At 49.9% G+C, this 26,744-nt stretch overlaps 3 protein-coding genes across 26 annotated transcripts; 1 reads left to right on the forward strand and 2 right to left on the reverse strand.

The window, feature by feature from the left end:
• Nucleotides 1-1,396: 1,396 nt before the first annotated feature.
• ECSCR (endothelial cell surface expressed chemotaxis and apoptosis regulator) lies at nt 1,397-9,530 on the reverse strand. 9 transcript variants are annotated; one of them, XM_027970296.3, is made up of 10 exons: nt 9,404-9,530; nt 5,807-5,857; nt 5,598-5,651; nt 5,037-5,165; nt 4,572-4,619; nt 3,795-3,908; nt 3,297-3,395; nt 2,979-3,015; nt 1,895-1,988; nt 1,397-1,602 (listed from the first exon to the last, which is right to left on the reverse strand). In XM_027970296.3, the coding sequence occupies exons 1-10, from the start codon at nt 9,507-9,509 to the stop codon at nt 1,570-1,572; spliced, it is 765 nt and encodes a 254-aa protein (XP_027826097.1). In that variant the 5' UTR covers nt 9,510-9,530; the 3' UTR covers nt 1,397-1,569. The 9 variants fall into 9 exon arrangements, with proteins under 9 accessions (XP_027826097.1, XP_042106880.1, XP_012033983.1 ...); XM_042250946.2 differs by having other exon boundaries at nt 1,397-1,736; XM_012178593.5 differs by having other exon boundaries at nt 1,895-1,991.
• A 1,680-nt stretch (nt 9,531-11,210) lies between these two features.
• Nucleotides 11,211-13,657, forward strand: SMIM33 (small integral membrane protein 33). Of its 4 annotated transcripts, none has more exons than XM_027970620.3 (2): nt 11,211-11,503; nt 12,609-13,657. In XM_027970620.3, the coding sequence occupies exons 1-2, from the start codon at nt 11,309-11,311 to the stop codon at nt 13,089-13,091; spliced, it is 678 nt and encodes a 225-aa protein (XP_027826421.2). In that variant the 5' UTR covers nt 11,211-11,308; the 3' UTR covers nt 13,092-13,657. The 4 variants fall into 4 exon arrangements, with proteins under 4 accessions (XP_027826421.2, XP_042106882.1, XP_042106883.1 ...); XM_042250948.2 differs by having other exon boundaries at nt 12,702-13,657; XM_042250949.2 differs by having other exon boundaries at nt 11,211-11,317.
• STING1 (stimulator of interferon response cGAMP interactor 1) lies at nt 12,469-22,245 on the reverse strand. 13 transcript variants are annotated; one of them, XM_060416524.1, is made up of 9 exons: nt 22,194-22,245; nt 21,795-21,895; nt 20,922-21,148; nt 20,664-20,847; nt 20,312-20,420; nt 18,856-19,094; nt 17,870-18,056; nt 14,264-14,415; nt 12,469-13,480 (listed from the first exon to the last, which is right to left on the reverse strand). In XM_060416524.1, exons 3-8 carry the CDS (start codon nt 21,146-21,148, stop codon nt 14,309-14,311), a joined length of 1,053 nt encoding a protein of 350 aa, XP_060272507.1. In that variant the 5' UTR covers nt 21,795-21,895; nt 22,194-22,245; the 3' UTR covers nt 12,469-13,480; nt 14,264-14,308. The 13 variants fall into 13 exon arrangements, with proteins under 13 accessions (XP_060272507.1, XP_060272509.1, XP_060272508.1 ...); XM_060416526.1 differs by having other exon boundaries at nt 21,734-21,895; XM_060416525.1 differs by having other exon boundaries at nt 21,734-21,895; nt 22,190-22,245.
• Between the last annotated feature and the right edge of the window lie 4,499 nt (nt 22,246-26,744).

Raw genomic sequence — 26,744 nt, forward strand, 5'->3', positions numbered from 1 at the left:
GTTTAAGGTCAAGAGACTTGATCCTGAAGTGAGACCTGGGTAGTGGTACTCCACATTATTTGCTGCAGTTGCCAGCTAGCCCTTTTACTTTCCAAGTGTCTTCACATTTACTATTCCATTTTACCTACCAAGTAGCCTATGAGATAGACAGGGCTAGGCCAGGATCATTCTTCCACACTGATGCACACTAACACATAGGAAAATCTAAGTCCCAGAGTCCCCCAATACTTGTCTCTGGCTCCCACCCAGAGATCTCTCCTCAAAATATTGTGTTCATTTTCTCTTATATTTTGAGTTTACCAAATGTAGACTATAAGAACTAAAAAAGATAGGGAAGACCAAGTAGTCTACCTACCTCACTTTAAAAGTAAGAAAATAGTTTCAGAGATAGAAGTGGTTTCACCCAAATCAAACTGCAAGTCTGCAGCAGAGCCCAGCCTTTTGACTAGATTCTCTGCACTCACAAGCCAGTTTTCATGACCTCTGATGTACTGGGCATGTACCGCATAGAAGCTACAGACATGAGCAGGTTATAGGCCCTGCCCTAGAGGATTTTACAATCCAGTTGTTTTCTTCAGACCACTTTAATAGTTTCATTGAGACAAGTAGAGTGAAACTTTCTGTTCTAAGCTTTCTCTCTCCTGTTACTTCATAGAGTCTAAATCCAGAAGAAAATAGCATATGGTTGCTTCAGAATGGCTGATTTGTATTTTCTTGTGTTCTAAACTGCCATCAACCAGATGCTTATGGTGCTCCCTGCAGACATACCCAGATGACTCTTCCATTGGCTCTCCCCAACCAAGATTCACTTCCAAACCAGTGTCCTGGTAGAGATTACTAAGAGTACAGATGACTTTCTTTTTCTCATTCTCTTTAAATGACTTTACTGTGTTTGTGAACCTTCATTCTGTTTCTCAGACACAGAAATCATCGCTGTGAGGGGCAAAGAGGGTAGATTTAGGTTTATGAAGTCATAGATCTATCCTTCCCAGTGCTATTCCCACCGGTAGGATGAAAGTGAATCACGTCTACCTGGAGCAGGCAGAGGACACTTGCCTTTATGTTATTCAGCTCTTGTCACCCGAGTGTCTGAATCAAAATGTGTTGTACTGCTCGTGTTCTCACTCTGTAGACCAGCTGGTGACAGCTGGTCACTGTTTATAGCTCCTTTTCTCTCCCTTCTATTGGAGTGGTTAGTCCTTATCACTACTTAATAAATCAAGTAAAACAACGCAGGCCTAATAAAACATTTTCTCCACTTCCCAAGTTTCTGAGAGCTCCCCACAGGGGTAGAAACTTGTGCACATGCCTTACCTCCAAAAGGAGGCCCCAGAACTGCTAAAACACTAAGAAATACTCATGGGAGCATAGGCCTTAAAAGAAATTAGACTGCAGGTCAGAAAATAACTTTAATGCCAAGGAAAAAGGATCAGTTCACTTTGTCATTTTCCTTGCTCTGGCTCTGTAGACTCCTCCTTCCTGTAACTTCGAAATGGCAGGGAGGAGCAGGCTGTGTTTCTAGGCTGACTGTCCACATGGGAAAGTGTCTCTCATACTGGCAGCTCCCTCTCAGATCTGGAGGGATGCTAGGGTCCTTTCAATCTGGAAGTAAATGGGAAACAATAATTTATATCTGGTTCATTGCCTCTACTGATTCCATCACCTTCTTCCTTACAGTCACAGGGCAGTTGCATCATCATCAGATCCATTGAGACCCAAGGTTGCTTTTAAAGAACCTGCAAAATAAATACACGATGAGGATGGGTGAAGTTATTAGCCATGGTTGGGTAAAGAAAGAAGAATCTGGGCCTTCGAGAGTATCTCCTTTCTGGTTAAGGAAATAGAGCCTGAAAGGAGGAGGAAGGAGAAGGAAGGAACCAGGGAAAAAATGCACCTTCTCTGCTGAGGGGCATCCTTTGCTGTTATTCATGTTGATGTTCTTCATCGAGATAAGAGTGATGCTCTCTTTCTCTCCATTGGCTGTGGAACCGCTGGGGAAGGAAGGGAACATGGGTTTTAGAGAGAAGGAGCCGCAGGGCATTGGGGATCAAGGAATTGTTGAGGGGGCGTGTTGAAACTTAGACCTTTGTTTTGAGAAGCCTTTATTTTGGTGATAGACTGTCATCAAATGAGTATATGCTTTGAAACCCAAAAGACTTGTGTTTAAATCTTAGTTTTATTACCTACTACTTGTGTGACCTGGACCAAATTAAAACCTCTCCTGCATGCTAAGTTGCTTCAGTCGTATCTGACTCTTTGTGACCCTATGGAGTGTAGCCCACTAGGCTCCTCTGTTCATGGGATTCTCCAGGCGAAAATGCTGGAGTGGGTTGCCATTTCCTCCTCCAGGGGATCTTCCGACTCAGGGATCAAACCCACGTCTTTCATGTCTCCTGCATTGATAGGCAGGTTCTTCACCTCTAGCGCCACAACTTCTCCTAAGTCTTATTTTTTTAATGTGTAAAATGCAGAAATATCTGCCTTGAAGAACTCTAAGGACTTGAGATAATATTCAGTTCAGTTCAGTCGCTCAGTCATGTCCGACTCTTTGCGACCCCATGAATCGCAGCACGCCAGGCCTCCCTGTCCATCACCAACTCCCGGTATTACAAAATACCTAAGATGGTGCTTGACAGATACAAGGTATTCAGAAAGTGGTTCCTTAAGTACGTACCCTCTGTTTAAGGAGTATATTAGAATCTGAGTCTTTTCGCTTTTCATGAACAGGTTAATATAGGCTTAGCCTTGGGGGTAAAGTCCATCTCCTCTCACCTGACTGTTTCCTTTCAGTTCCACCCCTATCCTGTCCGCCCCCAGCCCAGGCCTCAGTGAGGCTGTCAGGACTCTGTGTGTGGGTGTGGGTGTGGGTGTGGGTGTGTGTATGTGTGTGTAAAAAGCAGAAAGCATTGGTTCCCTCTTGGAGTGGAGGAGTAAGAGGTCAGTAGATGATTCCTTGCTTGCACTTCTAATAGTCTTACCTTTCAGAGAGCCCTGAACTCCCAGGTTTCTGGGGATCTGTAAAAACCCAAAGGCACAGGTTGGAGGCCACAGGCTGTAACTCAGGAGCCCAGTTGGCCCTTCAAAGCCCACCTAAGTGGAACCCCCCCCCCCATTTCTCATTTCCCCTGCATGCTGTTCCTTCCCTCAATGCTGGGCTGGGTGTCAGGCCTAGAGTCTGGCTATCAGGCCTAGAGTCTGGCTGTTTTAGGAGCCCAGTCCTAAAACAGTCGTAGGTCCCAGTCCTAGGTCCCTCATCAAAGAGAGGCAAAGGGGTCCCTGAGGGTCAGGGCATGTACCTTCAGACTCCTTGTTCTTCTGACACTTAAACCTTAGACTGACCACACTGACCAGGACAATCACCACAACCACTAGGATGGCAATGAAGCTGATAACACCTGAACAGGGAGAAGAATGGGGTGAGGAAAAGGCAGAGGAAGGGACAAAAGAGGGCAACAGGAGTCCAAATTCCCTTCCCAGCTGAGTGCTGTTTATACAGGTTCTGGGAGCAAAGTGAATTCCACTTCACTCCCAAATGAATGCGCTCTCAGCCTGTATCTCTGGCCAAAGTGACCTCCACAGCCCACCCCATCCTCTCTTAAGAACATGGAGTCCAGCAGAGTCCAAAAGAGCTGAGTGGAGGACCAGTGGAGGCTCCTTCCCCACCAGCATCTTCCTCATCTGTCAACCCTCCTGAAACAAATGGGCAAGATTTGAACTTGTGTTCCCAGACCCAGAGTTCAAGTCAGTTCAGGCATGAGCCTCCCACCCGCCACTCCCCACCTTCTCCCTCTCACCAAATGCAGCCACAGTGAGCACCGTCTCTGACGTGGGGCTGGGTGGGACTGTGGAGTCTGCTGTCATCCTAAAACTCATGTTAGGTGATGTGGAAGCATCATTGTGAGAGGTGTCTAGAAAGGAGCAGAGACGGATGGGGGAATCAGTGGAGGGACTGACTAAGCCTCCATGAGAAAGCCAGTCCCCTTGCACTTCCCCCAAATAGAGGACTGAGGAGAGAACTCCCACAAAAGACACCCTCCCACCCTTCAAATCTGGGAGACGTGAGATCACGGGAAGAGCACTGCTGGTTGCTCATGTTCCTAGTTCCAGAGGACTTCAGAAAGTTCAGGATGCTTCCCCTCATTATGCTCTTCCCACCACACCCATGGGGCCCAGAGGAGGGCTGCAGAGATAGGGAGCCAGACTGGGCTCCTAAAACAAAACACGGGGAGCCATCTGTGTTTTGCCAAATGTTGAACTGGGAGGAAGGAAGGACACTGGATGTTTGTCCCCGAGCACTGGATGTTTGTCCCCTGGCACTGACCTAACAAGTCAGGCTGCCAGTTAATGGACACAAGTTTCTGATGCTCTTATAATGCAGCATGGTTGCCCGTCTCTGCCCAGCTTCAACACATTTACTGCAGGCCTGATTGCAATTCCACAATTCCACTTCCTTATCCTCACCCCCTGCCCCACCAAATAAGGTGGGAAGTATAAAAAGAGTCGAAGAGCAGAGGGCTGGGACAAGAGAAAGGGTCAGGGCACTCTGCTCTGTGAGCACAGACAGGACATACCTCCGCTCATGCTGTTGCTGCTCCTGCCACTGCTCGGAACATCAGCGCCTGCACATAAAACAGGGCTCAGATGGAAGGCACCCACCCACTCCTGGTTTTCTCCCATACTGCTGGGTGAAGGCCAGCCTGCCCTGAGAAGCGTGTAGCCCTTCCCCAAACTTTTATGCCTTCCTTTCCATCATTTTGTATTTTCTTACCCCCTCTCCCCCCCAACTTATCCCATCTATGTCTTTATCAATTCTGAGTCCAGGCTCCTTTTACCTTCACTGTGACCCATTCCTAGCTCCATTCTCCCCACCCTCAGCCCCAGGCTGCTTTAGTTGTCTCCCAAAGCAGGGTACCACTGGTGTGGATCCTGGTGTGAACCCTCACTGTGGGGCAGGACCCTGGGCCTCCTGAATGAGGAAGAAGGAACCCAGTCAGATATGACCCAGTGTTTTTCCACCCCCGGCCCCAGGTACTCACTGAGTCCTGATATGTGTTTCTCTGACTGGGACCAAGTCAGTCCTGGAGAGGACGGCAAGTGATCAGCCACGGTGCTTGAACTCAGAGTCCCGGCTTCTGTGGAGAACTGTGAGGGCGTCTCTGATGCTGCTGCAGATTAGGAAGCGCGTGTGGCCTGCTTAGGGCCTCAGCCAACATGTGGCCAGGGAGGCTCTTTAGTCCCAAACCTGCCTTAAGTTCCTCTAGGCCTTTACCTTCACAGTGCCCTCTGCCTACAGTATGCCCTACCACCCTCCAACCCACAGCCTCCATCTGACTGACTTCTTTTTGGGCCTCAGCTTCAGAGACCACTCAGTCTGGGATGTCTGGCCCTACATCTGAAGTGGTTGATACTGCCTGGGTTCCCATAGCACCTTTGGCTTATGCCCATCACGGCCCTCCCCGCCTCCTAACTGTCAATGTGAGGTCCTATTTACTTGCCTTGTCCCCTACTACTCTGTATTGTCCTTTAGAGCAGACTCTGTGTCTGCCTCATTGTTGGACCCTCTCTGGATGGCATCTATAACCTGAGCAGCGGGGTACCTGTGATCCAGGTGCTGGACAGAGGGCTTAAGCTGTTGGTCTCTGTGGAAGGACCTGCAAATATAGGCAGAGGGCAGTTGGAGGCTGGGCAGGTTTGGTGATGCCACCACGCTCCCTAGCCCATCCAAGAACCCTTGGGCTCCAAGCAAGTCTAAAGGGCTGGGGAGAGGGCAAGGGGTAGGGCTTGGCTACTCAGCAGCCACACTCACTTGTTTCAGGGGAAGTTGGCTGTGTGGTTGAACTTTGACTGGTGAAGGCTCCTGAAACAGATCATCTGAGACTGAGGGTCCACTGCCTCTGACTGCTCTGTCTCCCTCTCTTCTTCACTAAGCTGGTGTTTTCTAGACTTTTCTCCCAACCCCACCCACCACCAAATCATCCATCTCTCTCCGCTCTCAAGGCATGTGAGAGATTACTGCAGAACGAGCCTGGAGCTCTTCCTTCCTAAGCACCCAGCCCTGAATGATGGAGTAGGCCCTGTGAGCTGGAAGCTGCAGCCGGCAAGAGAAAGGTGAACATACAGACTAGCTTGGTGAGATTTCTGCCCAGTGTGCACCCTGGAGAAGAACCCAGGCCTTTTGGCTTCCAGCCCCCTGTGCTAGAAGGCAGACTCCCCGGCAGAGGGCTAGCGGATGTGACTGCAGCTCGTGGCGCTGGCTTCCTTTATGACTCAGTCGCACTGCCACCACCACTTCACAGTTCAGTGTCCCAAAGTCCTTTCCGGCCTCTTCAACCCCACATGGGTTACATACAAACCTGACACGAGTCCAGGGGAAGGTTGTTTCAAATTAGCAGTATGTCCGAGGACAGAGGGCCAGTGACAGGACACGTCTAGACAGAGACCCAGAACTCAGGCCTCTCACTGTAGCTCTCCCTACAGTGGTGCCGAGCCATTCCTTTTCTGTGAATGCTGTCATCCTGGCCTTGCCCCAAGGGAAGGGGATGAAAAGATGTGGATAAGATGGAGTTAGGGGCTGGGCTTGGTGTCTGGGCTGTCTCTCTGTCCCTCCAGCTGGAGGTGGGGGCCTACACAGGAAGCAAGTTCGGAGGTACACACTGGAGGCAGGGAAATTCTAGAACGAGCAACCAGTGTACTCGAACAGGTAGAGGCTACTTTGGAAATGGTCACTGTTAGCCAAACCCAGGGAGGAGGCAATTATCAGGAGGCCCGGGTCACAAGCCCTCGTTCCCTTTTGTGTTACGTACATGTGTGTGCCTGTGGGCCTCCACGCAGAGGTCCTGGTGTGTGTGTGTGCTGGTGTGCCCATACATGTGTCCCCTGTGTGGGGGGGACCTCTTTGCTCATTTTCCACAATGAAATCATTCCTGAAACCTGTGAACAATGTGAAAGGAAAACATTGTAGGGAAGTGGAGCCGCCCAGCTGGGTTCCCGTCCTCCACTGGCTGGGCAGGGAGTGCAGCCGCTGGCCTGGCCTCTTGCTCCCTCAGCCCCTAGTCAACAGGGAAGCACCAGGCCTGGAAGCCCTGGGGCCCAGGTGAACAGAGGCAGCTAAGGGCCAGGGGCCCGCCCAGCCTGGGGCAGCCTGCTGGTCTGTTTATTTTCTTTAACCACTGCCTTTCTCTGTGAAGCTATCACTCAGATGGAGAGGAATTAATTGCTTTCAAGCCCAAGCTTGCCCAAAGCCTGGGCCATGTTTTTCCAGGTCACCATCTCTCATAGCCCCATTCCCTCCTTGGGTGGGGGTGTCAAGCGGGGAGCTAAAGCTTCTAGGTGCCCCAGCCTAAAGAGAACTCTTCCCAGCTGACCCTGGGCAAATACTTTCAATCTGACGCATGTCTATCAGTAATTGATAGACATATGTTAGATAGATCAATCTGTCAGTTATTGATCAAGCATATCTAAGGTACCATCTTAGTTCTAGAAAGTTACAACTTTGGTTTTTAGTGGGAAGGCACAGTTCACTGCTTTCTTGAACTTTTCTAGAAGCAAAACTAGTTAGGAGTTTCAAAGTCACAAGCCCCAACTAGCAGATGCCTGCTCTCTCTTTGTCTCCCATCTCCCCTCCCCCAACCGGAACACTGTGTCAACAGTGGATTCCTCATCGAGGAGAGGAGGGACTTGGGGAGCTTGTGTTCCTACAGGCCCAGGTGCCTCAGACCACTGGGCATGCAGAACTGGAAGAACACTGACCACAAGGATTTCTTATTTTCTTGTGTCCTCTCCCTTATCCCTACCTGCTTCATTCCCTTCTAGCTTCTCTCCTGTCTGTCTTTACCACCACCACACTATGTTCCTCAGCAGCATAGTTAAGTAGTTAAAATCATGGATTTTGTAGACTGACGGTCTTGGGTTCAAGGCCTGATTCTGTCACTTACCGTCTGACCTGGGCCTCAGTTTTCTCTTCTTTAAAATGCAAGTGATTTTAGTAGCCCACAAGTGGCTGTGAGGGTAAGAAAATGCACACAAAGCACTTAACACAGTTCCTGACAGCTCATGGTCAAGAAATTATGGACATTTCAATTTTTGCCCCTTCTCTTTAATCCTCTAAGTTTCAAGTCTGCCCTGAATCTGTGTCTCCATAGTCAAGTCTCTCTGTGAGCCTGAATATCCTCGAAAGAATCTCCACTCCAACAAAGAAGACAACAGTGAGCGCTCTGAGATCCTGGGAGGAGCGGTTAGGATAGTCAAAGGTGCTCATGGTTCAGGTAGAAAAACTAAGGACATTCCCAGCCCTGGTGCTTGCCTGGGGCAGGATGGCAGGTGGGGAAGCTGGGAGAAGCCTAGGTTTGTGAAAATGTCCCCTCATGAGTCTCATTTTTTCATTTCCTCCTCTGCCATTTCTGCAGTTTCTACAACCACCGAGTCCCAGAGCCTCAGGTCAAGTGAGTGACTCTGTCCTCCTGGGAGGGGGTCGGCAGGCATAGGATTGGGATGATCGGAGTTGTACACTCAGTCTTCGGGCTTTCAGAGATATGTCTGACCTCTCCAGGAGACAGACTGTTGGAGTACCCAGGCCCTCTCACCCACCACCAAGAAAAAACCATCCTCCCTCCCCTCCCCGTCCAAATACTCTGGAACTTCCTTCTACTGCTTTGAGCACATGCTCCTAAATCCTCAGCGGAGGGCTTATGGAGGGTGGAGTGGGGGTGGGGAGGGGATGACCAAAGGGAAGTTTCTGCCCTGTGAGTCAGAATCTCCTGGATTTCTCATGATTCCCAGCAACTGCTCCCTAATTAGAAGACCCCTTATGAGCTACCTCACAAGTCATAAGCTACCAGAGCCCTGAGATGTGTTGTTCCCAAGTCATTTCTTTCGGGGATGATTTCATCTGGCCCCCTAGATGAAATGTGTACAGCTTCTTGGGCAAATAGTTCTTTGTATCTAACCTGAGTCCTCATTGCTGTGATTTGACTGTAAAGTCAATAATTGGATATCCTAGGTTGTTATTCCTCATATGGAAGAAGAAAAAAGATCACCTGTGAAGCCCAAGGTACAGACCATTTTGTGCTGGGACAGCCTGCAAGGAGCTTTCCAGCTTGAACCTCACACCAAGACAATCACTTCCCACATTTCAGGGGACCAGGCTCTTTGGGGAGCCCAGTTCTCCCTGGAAAGTTTCCCACCAAAGCGTCTAAGACTATCTCTATTTTACTGCTGCCTGGGAATGACCAGCTCCCCAGGCAAGTGATCCCCTTCATAACAAGGCTCTGGAATTTCCCTCCAGGAGAGTGAAGTCTTAGATGGAGAGCCTGCGTGCTGTGCGTGTCCCAAAGGAGGGACAGGCGCCCAGAAGTGCTGGCCACTGGAGAGGAACTGCTGGAGGACGGTGGTGGGTGCCTCTTACCTTGGAGCAGCAGGAAGCCCAGGATGGCCCAGCGCAGCTGCGTTTCTCCGATGCTCCCCATGTCAGCTGGATCTGCAGGCAGCCTCTGAGTGGAAGCTCTGTCCATAGTGGAAAAGAGAGAGGGACTGCTGGGGCGGGGTGGAGGTGGGGGCCGGCTCTCCAGGAGCTTCCTGTCAAAGAATAGAAGGAAACAGATTGGGACTGGCTCCAGGGGCCCTGCTCAGTCAGGCAGCTCAGCTGAGGATGTAAGGCCGAAACAGCAGCGCCTGCGCCCAGGCTCCTCGTGGCCTTGGCTAGGGCCACGTGGTCTCCACCAGGACCTGGGCACAAAAGACAGTGATGGCGACCTGGCCCCGCACCCCGTCTCTTCTCCTCTGCAGGGGGCCATCTGTCCCCCCACACACCACCTGGAGGTTTTCTTGGAGTATCACTCTGTCTCACTGAGCCCTAAAGCTCGGCCACCCACCCTCTGTAGACTCTGAATCCTCTACACACCTCTCCCTCCTCAGGGCTCCAGATCCAGCTAGGACTCCTTGCATCTTTAGGGAGGCATTAAAACATTCTTGTTATTCTGCATAGAAAAACTAAAGGACCACGTTCTAAGCATCCCTCCCTCAGCCCTCCCCTCGTGTTGGAGTCAGGTGTTCCCTGTGCTCCAGCAGCACCCCGTCCTTAGCATCCAGCCAGCCAGTTGCACTCACTCTGCAGGTCAAGTCAGAAACCCAGTGACCAGAGCTTAAGTGAGCTTGGAGGTTGAGTGGGGTCCCTAAATGTCAGCATGTGTAGCAGCTGGGCTGAGAGACAGGAATCAGGAGGCTTACCTTCTGGGATCAGATCACAGGGTGAGAGGGGTTCCTAGGGGGTCTCCTGGTCTCCAGACTAGAATAAAGGGTGGTGGCTGCACAGTGAGGAACAGATTGAGGGATGGCTGGTCCTATGGAGTTAGCTGGGAACCAAAAGTTATCCTTTATAAACTGTTTCCAGGGGGACTTCCCTGGTGGTCCAGTGGCTAAGACCCTATGCTCCCAGTGCAGGGGGTCTGTGTTCAATCCCCGGTCGGGGAACTAGATCCCACATGGTGCAACTAAGACCTGCCCCAGCCAAATAAATACATTAAAAAAAAAAAAAAAGTTTCCAGAGACAGGCGAGATTAGTGGGCACTTTTTGTAACTCAGAAGCATTAAAGCACTCACATTCACAAATGAAGTTATAGACAAATGCAAACAGACATCACAGAATTCATACTTGTAAAAACCAATGAAGAAAAAGCACAAAGAGAGAAGAATGCCTTGCATGGGAACGATAAATAACAAATTGAACAAGATGATTACCCCTAGAGTGAGAAGGAGGGGAGAGGTAGGGAGTGAAGCTTCTATTTGTAATGTTTTCATTCTTAAAATTCTTTGAAATAAACGCGACAGACTATTGAGATGAACAGAACTGGTGACTGGACCAGAGAGACTCAGTATATTATAGTCTGCACTTTTCAGTGTGCTTGAGAAATTGCTTTAAAAAAAAAATCAAAGGATAATGACTTCAGGGAATCAGTTGGGATGTAGAGCCGGCAGGCTGGGGGGCGGGGGGCGGGGTTAGGGCAAGTGTTTGGGATCCGGTGGAGGAGGGATGAGCAGGCAGACTCAAGCTCCTGAAGGTGGCAGGGGACGTGAAAGGAGGGGCCTAGGAGTAAGATTAAAGCACTGTCAGAGGTGAGGGCTGGGCCCAGGGTAGTCCAGATGTTCAAGGAAGTGAAAGCGCGGGAGAGAGCGGTGAGGGTGTGTGCGCAGAGGGTGTGTGCCCTGTAAGCCCCATAGACGTGGCAGCTCCGGGTAGGGACCCAGCTGAGGCAACCGGCTCTCCTGTGCCCCGCTGGCCGCCAGTCCCAAGAGAGCCTTGCACAGCCGGACAATGCATCAGGTAGATTCTCAGCTCACCCTCTTCTGCCAGGCTGGTGAGACTCCCCCAATCAAGGGCCCCAAGTCCTGCACCAGCCTATGCTTCTCTTTTCCCCTGTACATCCGGAACTGCTTCCCCACCCCCTACCCTGGGAGCTCTGTGGCCTGGGCCCTAGAGAGTGAAAGACTTTCAAGCAGGGGAGGTGAGGTAGGTATTAAGCTTTAAAGATGCCAAAGGACAGGTGCTGGGGATGGGTGGGGTGGACAATGGGACTCAGTAACTAAAAGGAGTGGGTTTGTCCTGGCCAGCCCTCCCTGGACCCCAGTCGCCTACCCATGGGGATGGTCAGGCTGAGGCTTAGATTTAGGGGATGGTCTCCACCCCAAGGGCTGCTCCTCATGGTCCAGCTGGGGAAGGGAAGACCAGGCGGAGAGCTTCCTGAGCCTGTGATAACCTTGCCAGCTCTGGGGCCTATGGTTTGGAGATTTGCTACCTTGATAGTGAACCCCATCATCACCCAATACTTAGCAGGGTAGAGACAGGCAGAGGTAAGGATCATGACCCCCAGCTTTAGGCAGAAGAATGCTGGGACCCTGAAAGAGATAGAGGCTGGGAGGAGGTCTCCTTAGTCCATCTTGGATGGAACCAGGAATCCTCGGTGAGTGTTCCATACCCTACAGCGCCCACCACAACTTGATCCGGAAGTGGATATTGTGGGATGAGGTATAGCTCTTACCTCCCCCAAGCCTCTGGGGTTCATGCCTCCTCTTCCTCTCTCCCTCCCCTGGAGTACCAGCCTTCTTCCTACCATGTGGGTGAGGAGTAGAGGGAACCTAAGAAGCTGGACACAATGACTCCCTTTTCCCAGGACTGAAAGGAATAGTTGCTCACTGACCCCTGGCCAAGACATGGGAGAGCAGTCCAAAATGTGCTAGGACTCCTGACCCAAGACATTAGATGTATTTAAGAATTTTGCTGGAGACCTGGGAAGAGAGATCAGTGCGAGGGGACTTGGTGGGGGAAGGAAGGATAAACTTCATATGCTAGGCTGTAATAAAGCCCCTCTCTTTGTCCCTTTCTGAATGACTTTGTCTCCTGATCTCTGTTTTGTCCCTTCTGTTTCTGTTTCTCTGTATTTATCTTCACTTCTATCTCTTTATCTCTCTCTTTCCTTGTATCTTCCTCGTTTTCTCTGTATCCCCTTGTCTCTTTCTTTCAATCTATTGCTGTGTGTTTATCTCTATGTTTTTCTGTCTCTGCTATCTCTATTTCTCCATGTCTTACTGTCTCTCTGCCTCTGTCTCTCTCTCAGTTCCCTTTGGGTGTCTATCTCTCTCTAGCTTGGTCTTTCTCTGTGTCTACATGCCCATGTCACTACCCTCTCCCTCTATCGCTTTCCTCCCAGGCTGGCCACCATCCGTGGCTTTCTCCAACTGTCAATGGCTCAGCAGGGCAGGAGCCCCAGAAGCAGCTTCCGGAGGTCCTGGGTGGGGCCTGGGAACCTCGTCCAGGGGTCGGACTGCCCCTGCTCACCATCATCGTCGCTGTCTTTGTCTTGCTGGCAGTCTGTATCGTGGTGGCGGTCCACTTTGGGCCAAGGCTACACAAAGGCCATGCCACTCTTGCCACAGAGCCACCATCCCCAAAGCCAGAGGGTGGCATCTACCTCGTCCGCTGGCGCATGCTGGGCCATCAGGACAGTCACGCAGATGCCCAGCAGGAACCTCCGGGCCCTGACTCCTGCCCTGTGCCAGATGGGCCCCGGTTCAGCATCGATGAAGTCACGTTTCTGTAGGAGGGAGACTCTGGAAAGTTGGCCTCAGCTGTGTCAGAACAAGAAACTGGACAGAGTAGTGCATGCTAAATTGCTTCAGTTGTGTCGACTCTTTGCGACCCTATGGACTATCACCCACTAGGCTCCTTTGTCCATGGGATCCTCCAGGCAAGAATACTGAAGTGGGTTGCCATGCCCTCCACCAGGAGATCTTTCCAACCTGGGGAATGAACTCGAGTCTGCCTATGTCTCCTGAATTACAGGTGGGTTCTTTACACACTGAGCCACCTGGGAAGCCTGGACGGAGAAGTAGGGCAAAAGCAAACCGGGGCTTGGGCCTCAGAGCTTCAGAAGGGCACACCTGGACTCCCTGGAGCTGCCCTCTCAGCAGAGTATTTGTAGAAGAAGCCCTGTGAGGACCAAAATAATAGAAGAAACTTGAGCACCCTGCCCAGAAACAGGCTGCTGTGAGCATTCCCAGTGTCCAAAGCCACCCTAACAAACCTACCCCCTCCTCTTCAGGAAGCGCCAGACCCCTGAACCTCCTCCTCTGAATTCCTACTCCCTCCTGCACTCCTTATCTCCCCTTTTGGTGTCAAAGTGAGTTCAGCTGGGAAGATTCCACCATCCACCCCACCCTTGTGTAAGGATGTCAGAGGTTCCTGGTGGAGGCCCTGTCCCTATAGCCACCAGGTCCTGTGAGGGCAACCAGAGAGAGCCAAGTCAAAGAACCTAGGGGTATGCCTTCTCTGGGACTCAGGAAAGAAAGGCAGATCCACTGCCCTTCCCTAACTGAGCTTTGGCTGTCAGGTCCCTGGCCTTGCAAACTTCCAAGGGCCCTAAAAGCCCTAAGCACCACTTGCGTGTGTGTGCGCTAAGTCGCTTCAGTCATGTTCAACTCTTTGCAACCCAATCGACTCTAGCCCTCCAGGCTCCTCTGTCCATGGGATTTTCCAGGCACGAATACTGGAGCGGGCTGCCAAGCCCTCCTTCAGGATATCTTCCCAACCCAGGAATTGAACCTGCATCTGTTACATCTCCTGCATTGGCAGGAGGGTTCTTTACCACTGATGCCATCTGGGGAGCCCACTTGTAGATTCCCAAGTTGTTTTTGAATCACTCCACCATCTTGGGGCAAGATTCTATCTCACTTTCCCAGGATGGGGTAGGGGAAATTGGGGGGCTTTCATTACCTCCCACTTTCTGTGTGCATTGGTCTGTTGGAACCAGTCTAGAATTTACCGCAGGACATTTCCCAGATCCAGAACCTTCCAGTTGGTAGTAAAACAGGAAAGGAAAAGGAGCTCTGTGGAGGTCATCTGGGGAAAGGAAGGAGTGGAGGTTCCTGCAGAGGGAGAAACATGGAGGTTGGGAAGATGCAGGAGGCAGGCAAGGCAGAGCTGAGCCTCTCAGTGGCTCTCTGGAGAGGCTTCCCTTCCTTGGACACTCTTGAACTTCACTTGACTTGTGCAGTCAAGAACATGCAGACAGACATTTGTGGAGGGACTTCTGGGTGCTTTACTCTGGGGAACACCTGAGTGCAACAAGTCAACCTTGGAGACTGCCCTTGGCGATACCCCAGCACAATCAAGGACTCTGAGAAACAACAGATGAAGAGGAACAGAGACTAATGTGTCGAGAGGACTGACCTCCACTGGGATTGGTAAGAGGCAGCTATAATGTTAATAGTTGCTCCTTCTTGTGGGCCCGTTATGTGCTGGGCTTCAGGCTCATTTGTGGACCTACAGATATTATAATATTTACTCCTCATACAGCCTTAGGAGAAGGAGGAGCCACTGTTATCCCTGTTTACATTTGGGGATATCAAGACCCCAGCAGGACCCAGGTACTAAGTGGTAGAGTCAGGCCTTGAACCTGGGACTGGCAGACTTCACAGTCGGGGCACCATGTTGGGGGCTGGATGGGTAGGTAAAGATCTTGTTGGGCTGATTTTTAGGTATTGGAGTGACTGATGTGATGTTGGGGGATCCTCAGGGGCAGAATGGCTGGCACAGCGGGGGAGGGGAAGGGACTGTTTCCCCTTCACTCCCTTGGCTCTGGCATCCTTGGGAGCAGTGGGTTGCTTCTGATAAATGTGTGTCTGTGTGGAGTTTTTCTCCATAGTAATGCTGTACTCAGAAATTCATATTGAGCATTTGTGATAAAAACAAAGATGGGAGAGAGGGAATAAGTCTTGGGTGGAATGGATGGAACTGGCAGAAATAGGCTGTCTGGCCTCCCAGATGGGGGCAACTTTGCCCCCACAGTGGTTGCCGCAGTGGATCAGTTCTAACAAAGATGGCACAAAATGTGGCAGATGAGTAGCCAGCTGTGTTGTCCACGGTCTCCAGAGTATATCCCATCACCTCACACAAACTCTCCTCCCCCTTATTCAGGGGAGTCTCATCCGGGGACATTTATTCAGTGGCCCCTGCTTCTTTGAGTAGTCCCTTTGCCCAGGACACAGCTGTGTTTACTCCTTATGGCATCTCTGTGCTGGCTCAGGTCCCTCCCTGTCCCCCAAGCCACCCACTAAAGACAGGGCATTGAACAGGCAGGTGAGTGGGATGCTTCCCAGCTCTATGCCCTCAGCCTAACTGGTGGGCTCTGTCTACACTGAAATGATGGCCACTACCCCACAGCCCTGAGCTAGTATGAGGAAGCGTGTAAGGAACTGTGTGCAAGCAGATTTGGACATTGTCGATAATAAAGGGCAACCACCTGTATCAGAGTCTGGCCAGAAAAAGATGGAATACTCAAATAAATAACCTGTAGAGTGTTTAGAAAGGGGACTACTTAAGGACTTCCCTGTTAGTCCAGTGGTTAAGACTCTGTTCTTCCACTGTATGGGACTCAGGTTCAATCCTGGATCAGCGAACTAAAATCCCACCTGCTGTATGATGCAGCCAAAACATTTTTTTTTAATTTGTAATTTTAAAAAATTTTAATACAAATTGAAGGGGACTATTTAGAAAGGGCAGGTATAAGGAAACTACAAGTGAGAGGGAGAATTCCAGGTGAGCATCAGTGAGATGCCAGTACCATGGTCAGGCCTGAAGAGGGTTGGGAAGGAGCAAGTTAATGAAACCTGGAGATAGACAGGGTTACTGAAAGGGTCCTTTAGTTCTAGAGATGAAGAGAGCCCACAGTGACCTTGAAACTCCTGGGAGGGACGTGGAGGAATAAATGTCCCAGCCTCACCCCCCTCCACTCCCTTCTCTCACTGCAGCTTCCCACTGTCTGAATGTGATCAGAAGTCAGAGGGCGAGGGCGCCTGTTGACGCCATCCTAGGACAGAGAAGAGGTGGAGGGTAGGTCTGAGCATCCAATGGAGGACACCTGGAAGATCCCTGAAGTTTACCTTATTTATAATAAGTAGATATTACCTTGTAATAAGTTTACATTTCTTAGTTTTTACGGATTTCTTCATTTATTTATTATTATTCTGGCTGTGCTGGGTCTTTGTTGCTGCATGCGCGCTTTGGCTGCAGTGAGCAGGGGCTACTCTTAGTGCAGTGCATGGGCTTCTCATTCGGTGGCTTCTCTCGTCGCAGAGCACAGGCTCTAGGCGTGGCCTTCAGCAGTCATGGCGCATGCGCTCAGTAGTTGCGGCTCACGGGCTCAGTAGTTGTGCAGAACAGGCTTAGCTGCTCTGAGGCATGTGGAATCTTCCCACACCAGGGATCGAACTCACATCCTCGAGGTTGGCAGATGGATTCTTAACCACTGGGCCACCAGGGAAGCCCCTGACCTGGCATTTAGAGTTTGCAGAAAACTCATACAGCCATACTACTCATAACTACCCTGTGAGGTAGATAGGGCAATGATTATAATCCCATTTCATAGATGAGGACACTGAGGCTCACAGAGGTAAAACAACTTGCCCAAAGTCACAGGATTCATCTTGAAATGTCAAGTCCAAGGACCTTCTCTGAGAGGGAGGAAACGGTTCTGCTAGGCCTCCAACTGCTGAAGAAAGAAATCCTCTCAGAGTCTCAGGGTTGGCCGGGGCCTCAGGAAAGGTGACTGGGGCCTCAGAAGACATCTGAGCGGAGCGGGAGAGGCTTTTCCATGCCACTGATGAGGAGCTCAGGCTCTTGGGACAGTGCAGAGGAAGCGGGTATCACAGAGGTCTCCATGCTACCCATGGTAACCTCCCTTTCCTCCTGCCGAAGGTGCTGGAGAATTTCCTGTGACAAGGAGAAGCTGCTTCCCTCTGCAGGTTCTGGAATGAGGAGGGGAATGTGTAGGGGGGTGAAGGCCTCACACACGCCCACTCCAGCACACCCAGAGGACTTGCTGGGGGTCTCCTCTAACCTTCCCTCTGCCACCTCCTCCCCACCCCTAGCCATTGGGACTGGAGTTTCATGAAATCCTAGAGCCAGCAGTGGTTTTAGAGACAAGAGAATTCTACCCTCCTGCTTTTAGAGATGATATATTAGAGATGAAAGGGACAGAGACCTGCCTAAGGTCACAGAGCAAGGGAGTGACATTACTGAGGCTGCAGTCCTGGTGTCTTGATGGGTGGCCGGGAGCTATCTGCTTCCTCTGGTACTCTAGATGAAGAGGCCCCTGGGGCCACCCCTTCATGCTCCACCCAGGACCCATAGCCAAAGACCTCAGAAAGCCATTGGGTGTCCCATGGTGGGGAGACAGGGCCTTCTCCAAGGGAGACAGGGGCAGGGCTTGAATGCCCTGACCGCTCAGGAACGGTGAAGACTGTCCTATCTCCTGCTGACCCTCTGGGAGGCCCTTGAGGCCCCCAACCCTTCCTGTCCTTCAGCTTGTCACCCCCTTACCCTGGTAGACAATGAGGCGGCAGTTGTTCTGAGACTCAGGGGCATTTGCCAGGATGTCTTCAAGTGTCCGGCAGAAGAGTTTGGCCTGTTCCAGCCGATCCTCTCGGCTAAAGCCAGCTCGGCCATCCTGTGACATGGCGAACAGGGTCTGCAAGGGGGTGGCATATTCCAGGACACAGATGCCTGCCTGGAGGAGGTAAAAGGACAATAAGACTCAGCCCGGGGCCAGGCAGACAGACTCTGGACCCCACTGCTCAATCTGTAGGGGTGGAGTCTGGGAGATGGCTACCTGATGGGGTCCATGACCTTTGCCTGTGAACCTTACTCCTAAAATCACGGCCAGGGACTGCATTAAATTTACCCTTCCCAGATCCTTCATCTCGTTCAACTACTTCAGCTGGATGTCAAGTCCGGGGACTGGACTCTGGGTTCAACTCTGCTTGGGTTCCCCACAGCCTACATGAAATCATTCAGACATTCTCTCGACCTTCATCTGGGCAGCTTTATGTTCCAGAGCATGGTATACTCAGGGTGAAATCGTCCACTTCCACCTGGTTCTCTGAGTCTCAGTGTCCTCTTCTACAAAGCAGGGGTTATAACAGTCCCTACAACCACAGAGTGGTGGTGAGGATTCGATGAGGTGGTCGGATGAAGCACCTGGAAGAGCATCTGGCTTGCAATAAGTGCTCAATAAATGTTACTAGGAATTCCATGGTGGTCCAGTGGTGAGGACTCCATGCTAGGGTTCAGTCCTTGGTCAGAGAACTAATATCTCACAAGCCTCATGATACGGTCATAAATAAATAAATAAATGTTACTTAATTATTATCACTCAGAACCTAATTTTGCCCAGCCCTGGGACCGATCAGGGAAACTGAGGCACAGAGAAGGGCAGTAAATTTTGATCACGGCTTGGCCAGGGCTCGGAGTTCTGAGTCTATAGGCCCGACCCCTTCCCAGTGCCACCTGCTTCCCTGCACACGCACCCGCTGCCCATTTTCCAGAAGCTCATAGATGCTGTTGGTGTAAACCCGGCCCTTGATGCCAGCACGGTCGGCACTCTGCTGGGGTAGCTCGTGTAGGAAGCGAATGTTGGGGTCAACCACGCTCAGGTCGTCAGGCACCCCACAGTCCAACGGGAAGAGGATGTGCAGCCGGTGGCTCCCTGCAGCCTGTAGCGTGTTGTTGTGGAACTGATTGTAAATTTGGATCCGGGCCCGGAACCCTAGGGTGGAGAGGTCCAAGAAGTCATTTCCACTAACTCTTGTCTCCCAACCAACTCAGGAGAGAGATGCAGGCCCTTGTTGCCCTCACTGTGTGGGTGCAAGAGCCCTGGGGGGCCAGCCCACAGGCATTGCCTGGGGGGCCAGGAGAGGCAGAGCATTAGGCAATAATGCTTCACCTACTCCCACCACCCCTTTCTCCCCCTCACTTGACCTTTGTCCAGATTTCTGTTAGCCCCATTCCTTCCCACTACAGCTTTCAGGGCTCTGAGAGGCAGGCAGAGCCCTGGGAGTTGCCATGCCCAGCAACCCCAGGTGCACTGAGCCAGACCTCTAGCCGAAGCCCTACTGTCTAGCAAAGGCAGCCATGAGATGGGGGAGAACCACAGCCCTGGCCAGCAAGTCAGAAGAATGAGATGCGATTTGTAAGTTTCCAGTGGGGTAGTCAAAGGTCGAGGCTCTGGACAGACCTGTGTTCGAATCCTGCTTCCTCCCATAGCTAAGGTGTGTGACTTTGGACAAGTCACTTTATCTCTCAGAACATCTCTGATGTTCTTAACTCTAAAACAGGGGTGATGATTATCCTGTCCTCACAGAAGTGAAAGTGAAAGTCCTAGTCTTTGCGACCCCATGGACTATAGAGTCCATGGAATTCTCTAGGCCAGAATACTGGAGTGGGTAGCCTTTCCCTTCTCCAGGGGATGTGAATTAAAAGAGAACCTAAATGAAGGGCATACAGCTTGCAGCTAATATTTATTGCAAGAATCCATAGGTGACTTGGGACAAGTCCCTTAATGGATCTAAGCCCCGAATTTCTTCCTGCAAACCAGGCATAATAGTAATAGCTTTCAAGCCTATAAGATCACTTTTGGAATCATATGGTTTGTTAGACTGAAAATGCTTTGAAGGAAGCTCAACTCTGTGTTCTGTGATGACCTCGACGGGTAGAAGGGGTGGCGTGGGAGGGAGGCCCAAGAGGGAGGGGATATATGTATACACATAGCTGATTTAATTCATTGTACAGCAGACACTAACACAACATTGTAAAGCAATTATAACCCCAACAGCAATAAATAAATAAAGCTTTGGAAAAATAAATAGCAATTGAGAACTCTTGGGGAAAGAAAAAGAAAATGCTTTGAAAAATATAGTAACTTCTGGAAACAAGGTTGCACGTCTTACTGTCTATCTTGTAATGGGGGCACAGAAGACAGCCCACCTGGCAGGATCAGCCGCAGGTATCCAATATAATATGACCAGGCCAGCCCATGAGCCACGTTGAAGTTCCTTTTTTCACAGATTGCAGAGACCTCTGCTGGGGCCAGGCCCTGTGGACAGCAGGGTGGGGCCGGAGGGCCTCCATGAAGGATAACGAGAGTGCTCCTCCCCCAAGATTTCCCAACCCCCTGCCAACTGGCTCCCTTCTCTGCCATTGCTGAACCCAGACCATTCTAGGCTCTAGTCCAAGAATCAGCTTCTAAACTGATCCCACTCCCAGTACTGAGCTCAGAGCAGGTCACAATAGCCGCATCTCCACCCGACCAGACTCTCCACCTTCCTGTGTGTGATACCTGGAGGCCCAGGAGGATGTTAAGTGCCTGTGAGAGGCCCAGGAGAGCAAGCATCCAAGTGAAGGGCAGGCCAGCCATGTTTGGGAGGGAGCAGTAGAAATAGCAGGACAGCAGCAGCAGGGCCCCGCAGCGCATGGAGGAGCACAGGCAGGCCCGCACAGCCCTCCAGTAGCTGCCGTGGTACCTGCAGGTGACATGCAAGTTCCAGACCCAGCCCAGCTCAGCCAGAGAGGGGCAGGAGGTACTTCAGGGAGTCACCTGGAGTGGACGTGGCGCAGCTCCTCGGCTAGACTGCAGATCCCCTTGATCAGCAGTCCCATCTGCTGGGAGGCCAGGTGGAGCACCAACCACTTGAGAGTGTAGTCTGGTGGCTCCCCCAGGCCCCAAAGGGCCACCAGACAGGCACTTAGCAGGACCAAGGCTGCCTTTTGGGCCCTGTGACCCCTGGGCTGTGGGATGGATGGATGCAGGCTGGAGTGAGGCATCTGTGGGTACCAAGAAATCCATGGTTGTGCTCCCCTCACTCTCCTACAGTTCCAGGACTGAGGCCCTGAGTGGGCACATTCCCCAGCTCTCCAGTTCCCTGGTGCCCAGCCATACCCAGAAAATGCTCCTGGAGACACCTCTAGGGGACAGGTTGAGCATACAGCATCCCAGAGCTCCAACCCAAAAAGATTTGTTGCAAACAGAGTAGGTGGAGAAAGAAATGCATGCACATAAACAACATTGGACTTAAAAAAAAAAAAGAAAGAAATGCATGCACACACGAGTTGGAGCCAACTCGGGGAGATAGTGAAGGACAAGGAAGCCTGGCATGCCATAGTCCATGGGGATGCAAAGAATTGGACATGACTTAGCAACTGAACAACACATACACACCTCACCGAGCCCCGGTGAGACCACAGGTGTGGTGAAAAAGAAGATAGCGACTACCCCAGACCCAGACCTGAAAGTGTCCTGTGAGGTGCCACTCACCAGGGGACCAGGGCTTCCCTCTCCCACAGTCCACCCCAGGGAGGACCTTAGGCAGCAAAGCTGTAAACCACAGTCCAGAGGGTGGAGGCACCCACCTCTGCTGCCTCTGTAGGGTCTTCAGCCTTAGAGCTCTGGCTGGCCAGCTCCTGATCTTACCTTCTACCTCTTAGACTGCAGGTTGTTTCTGGAAGATGACAGGAAGAGAAGGCCCAGCACAGGGGCTCCCAGCAACCAAGGGTGGCCTCTCAGGGTAGAGCCTGAAAAATGAAAGGTTAAAAACAACTGAAGCTTCCTCCACAGCACTCCAGCGCTGGCATCTCACCAGACCACAGCCTCACTGTGCTCACTGAGGAGGTTATTTCCTGCTCCCAGGGCGTCCTGGTCAGCCACGCCTGCCGTTCCATTGTCCACCCCTCAAACAGAGGGTGTTCAGAAACCCTCTCACACTCCTCACAGCCACGACCCTGAACACCAGCTGTCCCTCAAGCACCCCCAGTCAAATACACTCTACCAACACCCTCATGAGACTCACACACCCTCGCGAGACTTACACACCCAGCCAAGCATACACTCTGCACCATGCTGCCCTGCCTGGTGGTTTTATTCTGATTTGCAAATGCAGATCCTCTTTTTTTGAAGACTGTGACATCAGACTAGAGGCGGGGAAAATGAACAGTTATTTCCTGTAACAATAGCCTTCTAGTAAAAAGACTTAGTCGGAGCCAAAGGGCTGCTGAAGTGTGGGCTTTTGGCTCTCCATAGGAAGTATTATAGCAACACTTCTGACTTCCCAGAGAGAACCTCGTGCTTCCAGCTAAAAAGGCAGTCGCGTGGATAATGATAGTAATAATGATAATAATAATACTAATTAAGTGCTTACTGTGCTCCAGACATTATGCCAGGTGTTACATATATTGTTTCACTTAGTCCACTCAGCCACCCTATCAGGAAGGTATAATACTATTCTCACGGACAATCTGAGCTTCAGTGAGGTGAATTAACTTGCCTCTGTCCCCCCCGCTAGTAAAGGAGGGAGTGGGGACATGAATCAGGTGGGTGACTTCAAAACCCAGCTGGTTCTGTGCTTTGATCCCCCAGAAAGGGGTGGAAGGACCAGGGTCAAATTTCATGCTTGCACTTTTCCGGAGGGTGGAGAGTGTTTCTGGCCATTTTCTGGCACACCAGTAAGCTGATCAGATTCGAGAAGAGGGCAGGCTCAGGAGTGGGGTTGGGACAGAAGCCACAGAGCAGAAGCGGTCCATATATGCCTAGGGCAGAGGGTACTCGCCTAGACCCTTCTCCACATCCCAACTAGACACAAGAAGACACACCACGTTCATAGATGCCACTGGCCTCTTGGGAGCAAGGAGGCTCCCAGAAAACTCTCATTTTTAAAAATAATTTTCTAAGAGTGGAGAAAATTCCCTGAACTTTCTCTCCCCTACAAAGTCTCACAAAAGGGGCCCCCTGTGGTGGACAAGGGCTCTGGTGCTTCAAAACCAAAGAAAGTCAAGGTTGTCAAAGAAAACTTCTGAGCAGAGTCCTCCCAGAGTGGGCAACTCCACAGCTGTCCCAAAGTCCCCCTGTGCCAAGCAACCTTTGGCCTTTACTATCCTGCCCTTTACTATTCTGTCACACAGAATCGGACATGACTGAAGTGACTTAGCAGCAGCAGCAGCAGCAGCAGCAGCAGCCACATCTAGAGAAAAGCCTGAGTGGCAATGAAGACCCAACACAGCCAAAAATAAATAATAATAAAAAAATAATAATCAGACAAAGGCACAAAGATGTCCATTTTCAGATGTTTGTGTAAGTGTTGTTTATACCAGAGAAAAACTAAAAACTAAATGTCCAACAATAGGGGACTGATTAAATTGTGGTTTATCTTAGAATGTTAGGTAGCCACTAAAAATGAAGATGTAATTTTGTATGTTGACTCTTAAATATTTTTAGCATATTGCTTCTTACTGGAAAAAAGCAGAGTACAAAATAGTATAATTGCATTTTTAGAAATACACATTCCGAGAGAAAAGGTCTGGAAGGCTACATGACAGGAAAAATGCTAACAATGATTACTCTGTGTAGGAGGACTATGGGTGATTTTTGGTATGTTTTTTCCTTTTAGCTCATCATGTTTTTAAGGTTTCTTTTCCTGACATTGAACATGTATTAGTTGTTTGGAGTACTCTGGTGTTAGAGAAGGACCTTTCCTTGCCTCTTCCACTTTCTGGCAGCCCCAGGTGTTCCTTGGTTTGCAGCTGTAGCACTTGAGCCTCTGCCTCCATCATCATAGGATGACGGTGTTTGTCCCTGTCTTCACATGGCACTTCCTCTTCTTATAAGGACAGCAGTGTTGTCCATTGGATTAGGGCTCACCCTAATCACCTCCTCTTAACTCAGTTGCAGCTACAAAGACATTGTCTCCAAATAAGGTCACATTCGCAGGTAGAGGGAGTTAGGACTTCAATATCTCTTTTGGGGGACACAGTTCAATCCATAACAAGGTCAGTGCTGGAAGAAAGATTGCTGGAGAATTGTTTGTAGCCAGGGCCTCAGGGCATAGGGAGTGTCAACAACTGCATGGATGGGATTGTCCTCATCAGCTGTGCTGATGGGCAGAGACCTCAAAGCTCTTCCAGATGGCCATCTGGCATCCAAAGAGGAAGCTGAGGACCACAAAGGGAAGTTAGGTCCAAGTGGTAGAAGACACATGGAAGCTGTAACGGGGCTGGAAACAGAAATGAAAGCCATCTCAGACCAGCACTTCCGGGGTGTCTAGAGGCAAGAAGCAACTACCAGTAAGTGAAGGAGAGGCCCCAGGAGCAAGCAGGCTGTGGAACAGAGTGTTGGCACTCAGAAACACTGATCAGAGGGCAGCAGCCTGTAAGCTTGGCAGTCTGCAACTTGAATCTAACTTCCCTCCCTTTGGCCCAGTTATTTAACGTCTTTGAAGTTTAGCTTCCTCATACCTAAGTTGGGGTAGTAATACATTTTTTTTCTCATAAAATTGTCATGAGAATGAAAATAAATAATGTGTTTGTAGGCCTGACTTGTAAGTTCTCAGTGACAGCTAACTCTAATCACCATTACCATCACCATCATCATCATAACCATTGAGAATCACATTCTTCGAGTTGTCAGCCCATCTCATCTTGGCCTCTATCCTGGGCTCAAGCAGACACAGAGACTTGATGTCTCACCTGTGGGTGGCTCTGAGTCTGACCCCAGCCACCTCATTATTGTAAATTTATTTCCCCATCACACAGCTGTCTAGTGTGTCATGGTCTCTCTTGGACAAGACAATATCCTAGTAAATGTGATAGAAAAAGGGGCTGGATGATGCATGACTGGGGTTGGGGAAGCACAGCTGATTGAGCTACTGTATCCTCAGAGGATAAATAATGGCCCTACATCTTCCTGGAAGGTGGTATTCATGAGGATGGTGAAATCTACAGTGCCAGGAGCCAGCGTGAGGAACTCCACCCATGGCAAAGGTCATGAGGAAGGAGGCTCGGCACATGCAAAGGTGGGATCGAGCCTCAGGAGACCCCCTGTTCCCCAGCATCTACCCCCAAAACCAGAGTCTGCCTACTTTACTGCTTTATGCTCTCACCTACACCTCTGACTTTACAGGTGGCTATCCCCCACCACCTCTCTCTGTATAGGAATTAACTTAGGACTCCAGATAATAAATCTCCTGGGTGTGACAAGGGTTTCTCAGGTCAAACTTCTCTGCTGGCAGACTAGCTTGTGTGACAGGATTATCCACACTCTTGCTACATGATTGTTTACAATCTCTCAACCATAAACAGAACAGAGAGTTTGGAGTATTTTGAAAGTCTTAGTTAGCATAGGGTTTTTCTAAAGATAAAAATCATGTTGGTGCAGGGTTTCATTGCTGAGTTAATGATTGCCGCCAGGCCTCCATATCCTTAGGCACCTGGGAGTATGTTAATCAATGTGATTGGAATGTAGAAAAAGAAATATAGTAGTTTTGATGTTAGCAATACTAGACTTTTGAGTTAATGAATTTTCTCTTTGTTATAGATCACTGTGCTCCTCTTTCTTTGTTATAAATCACTTTGTCCTTGCTATGTAAGAATGTAACTTTATCAATATCTTAAGACTAAGTAGATCTTAAGGGGAAACAAGTTTTCTGATAGACTAACCTTTATTAATAGAAAGTAAGGTAGGGCCAATGTTGATTGGTCTCCAGACCAGAAGATATTGTGAACAAGACCCTTGTAAGAACAAAGATATGCAAAGAACACTGTCTTTAGATATGGGTTGGAACAGCTGACCCTGCGTGACTCTGTTTCTTACATTTATCTCTAAATGTATAACTAAAAGTTATGTATAACTGAAAGTATAAAAGTGGACCTGGAAAATAAAGAAACGGGACCAGTTCCTGGAAAGACTGGTTTCTCCCGTGTGGTCTTTTCTCGTTCTCTTCTTTTCTGGCAGAATTCTGATCTGGAGCATGGAGGCTCGCCATGTCTACTTACTTGCCCTGGCTTCTAAGACCCACGCGAGAGGGAGCCCAAGGCGGGGCACCCTCCGCTATTCAAGCAGGCGACCTAAGTAGATGGTGCAAACTCCTTGTCTTGGAGTTTTATTGGTTTTCCACGTAAACCAAGTTATTCAGCCTCTTTTTCTCCACTAATATTTCCTACCACACTACCCTTTTCTAATCTCTCTTCATATCTATAATTAAATAGTTCTTTTCAGGATACCAACTCCATCCCCGCTTCGAATTCCCTGGATCCATCGGGCTGGACTCTGGCACTACAGTTGTTTTTTGTTAATTTTGGGTAACAGCCTAATTGAAATATTCACATACCATACAACTTACCTATTTAATGCACAGTTCAATAGTTTTTAATATATTCATATCACCACAATCAAATTTAGAACATTTTCATCACCTGAAAAAGAAATCTTCTAGGCTTCAAGGTGAATTCTTTATTCCTTTTGGTTTCTGCCCTCCAAACTTTGGTCTGGACCAAAGCGGTGCCCCGCTTTGTATAGGGTGATATTTGTGCTGAGTATTTTTTTTTCCTCTGATGTGCAGGGCTGAGTGAGGTGGTAGAGCTCTCACTGTTTGCA

The sequence above is a fragment of the Ovis aries genome, chromosome 5 (genome assembly GCF_016772045.2).
Source record: "Ovis aries strain OAR_USU_Benz2616 breed Rambouillet chromosome 5, ARS-UI_Ramb_v3.0, whole genome shotgun sequence".
Classification (NCBI taxonomy): domain Eukaryota; kingdom Metazoa; phylum Chordata; class Mammalia; order Artiodactyla; family Bovidae; genus Ovis; species Ovis aries.

Coding starts and splice junctions, on each gene's coding strand:
- ECSCR (XM_042250941.2), bottom strand. CDS start 9,509: ATGGACAGAGCTTCCACTCAGAGGCTGCCTGCAGATCCAGCTGACATG. Junction 5,652..5,806: donor GCCAACTTCCCCTGAAACAA/GTGAGTGTGGCT, acceptor CTATATTTGCAG/GTCCTTCCACAGAGACCAAC. Junction 1,992..2,978: donor AGTTCAGGGCTCTCTGAAAG/GTAAGACTATTA, acceptor TTCCTTCCCCAG/CGGTTCCACAGCCAATGGAG.
- SMIM33 (XM_027970620.3), top strand. CDS start 11,309: ATGCATCAGGTAGATTCTCAGCTCACCCTCTTCTGCCAGGCTGGTGAG. Junction 11,504..12,608: donor TTTCAAGCAGGGGAGGTGAG/GTAGGTATTAAG, acceptor TCTCTCTCTCAG/TTCCCTTTGGGTGTCTATCT.
- STING1 (XM_012178597.5), bottom strand. CDS start 21,148: ATGCCTCACTCCAGCCTGCATCCATCCATCCCACAGCCCAGGGGTCAC. Junction 19,095..20,311: donor CCTGCGGCTGATCCTGCCAG/GTGGGCTGTCTT, acceptor TCTCCACCCTAG/GGTTCCGGGCCCGGATCCAA. Junction 18,057..18,855: donor TTCTGGAAAATGGGCAGCGG/GTGCGTGTGCAG, acceptor TACCTCCTCCAG/GCAGGCATCTGTGTCCTGGA.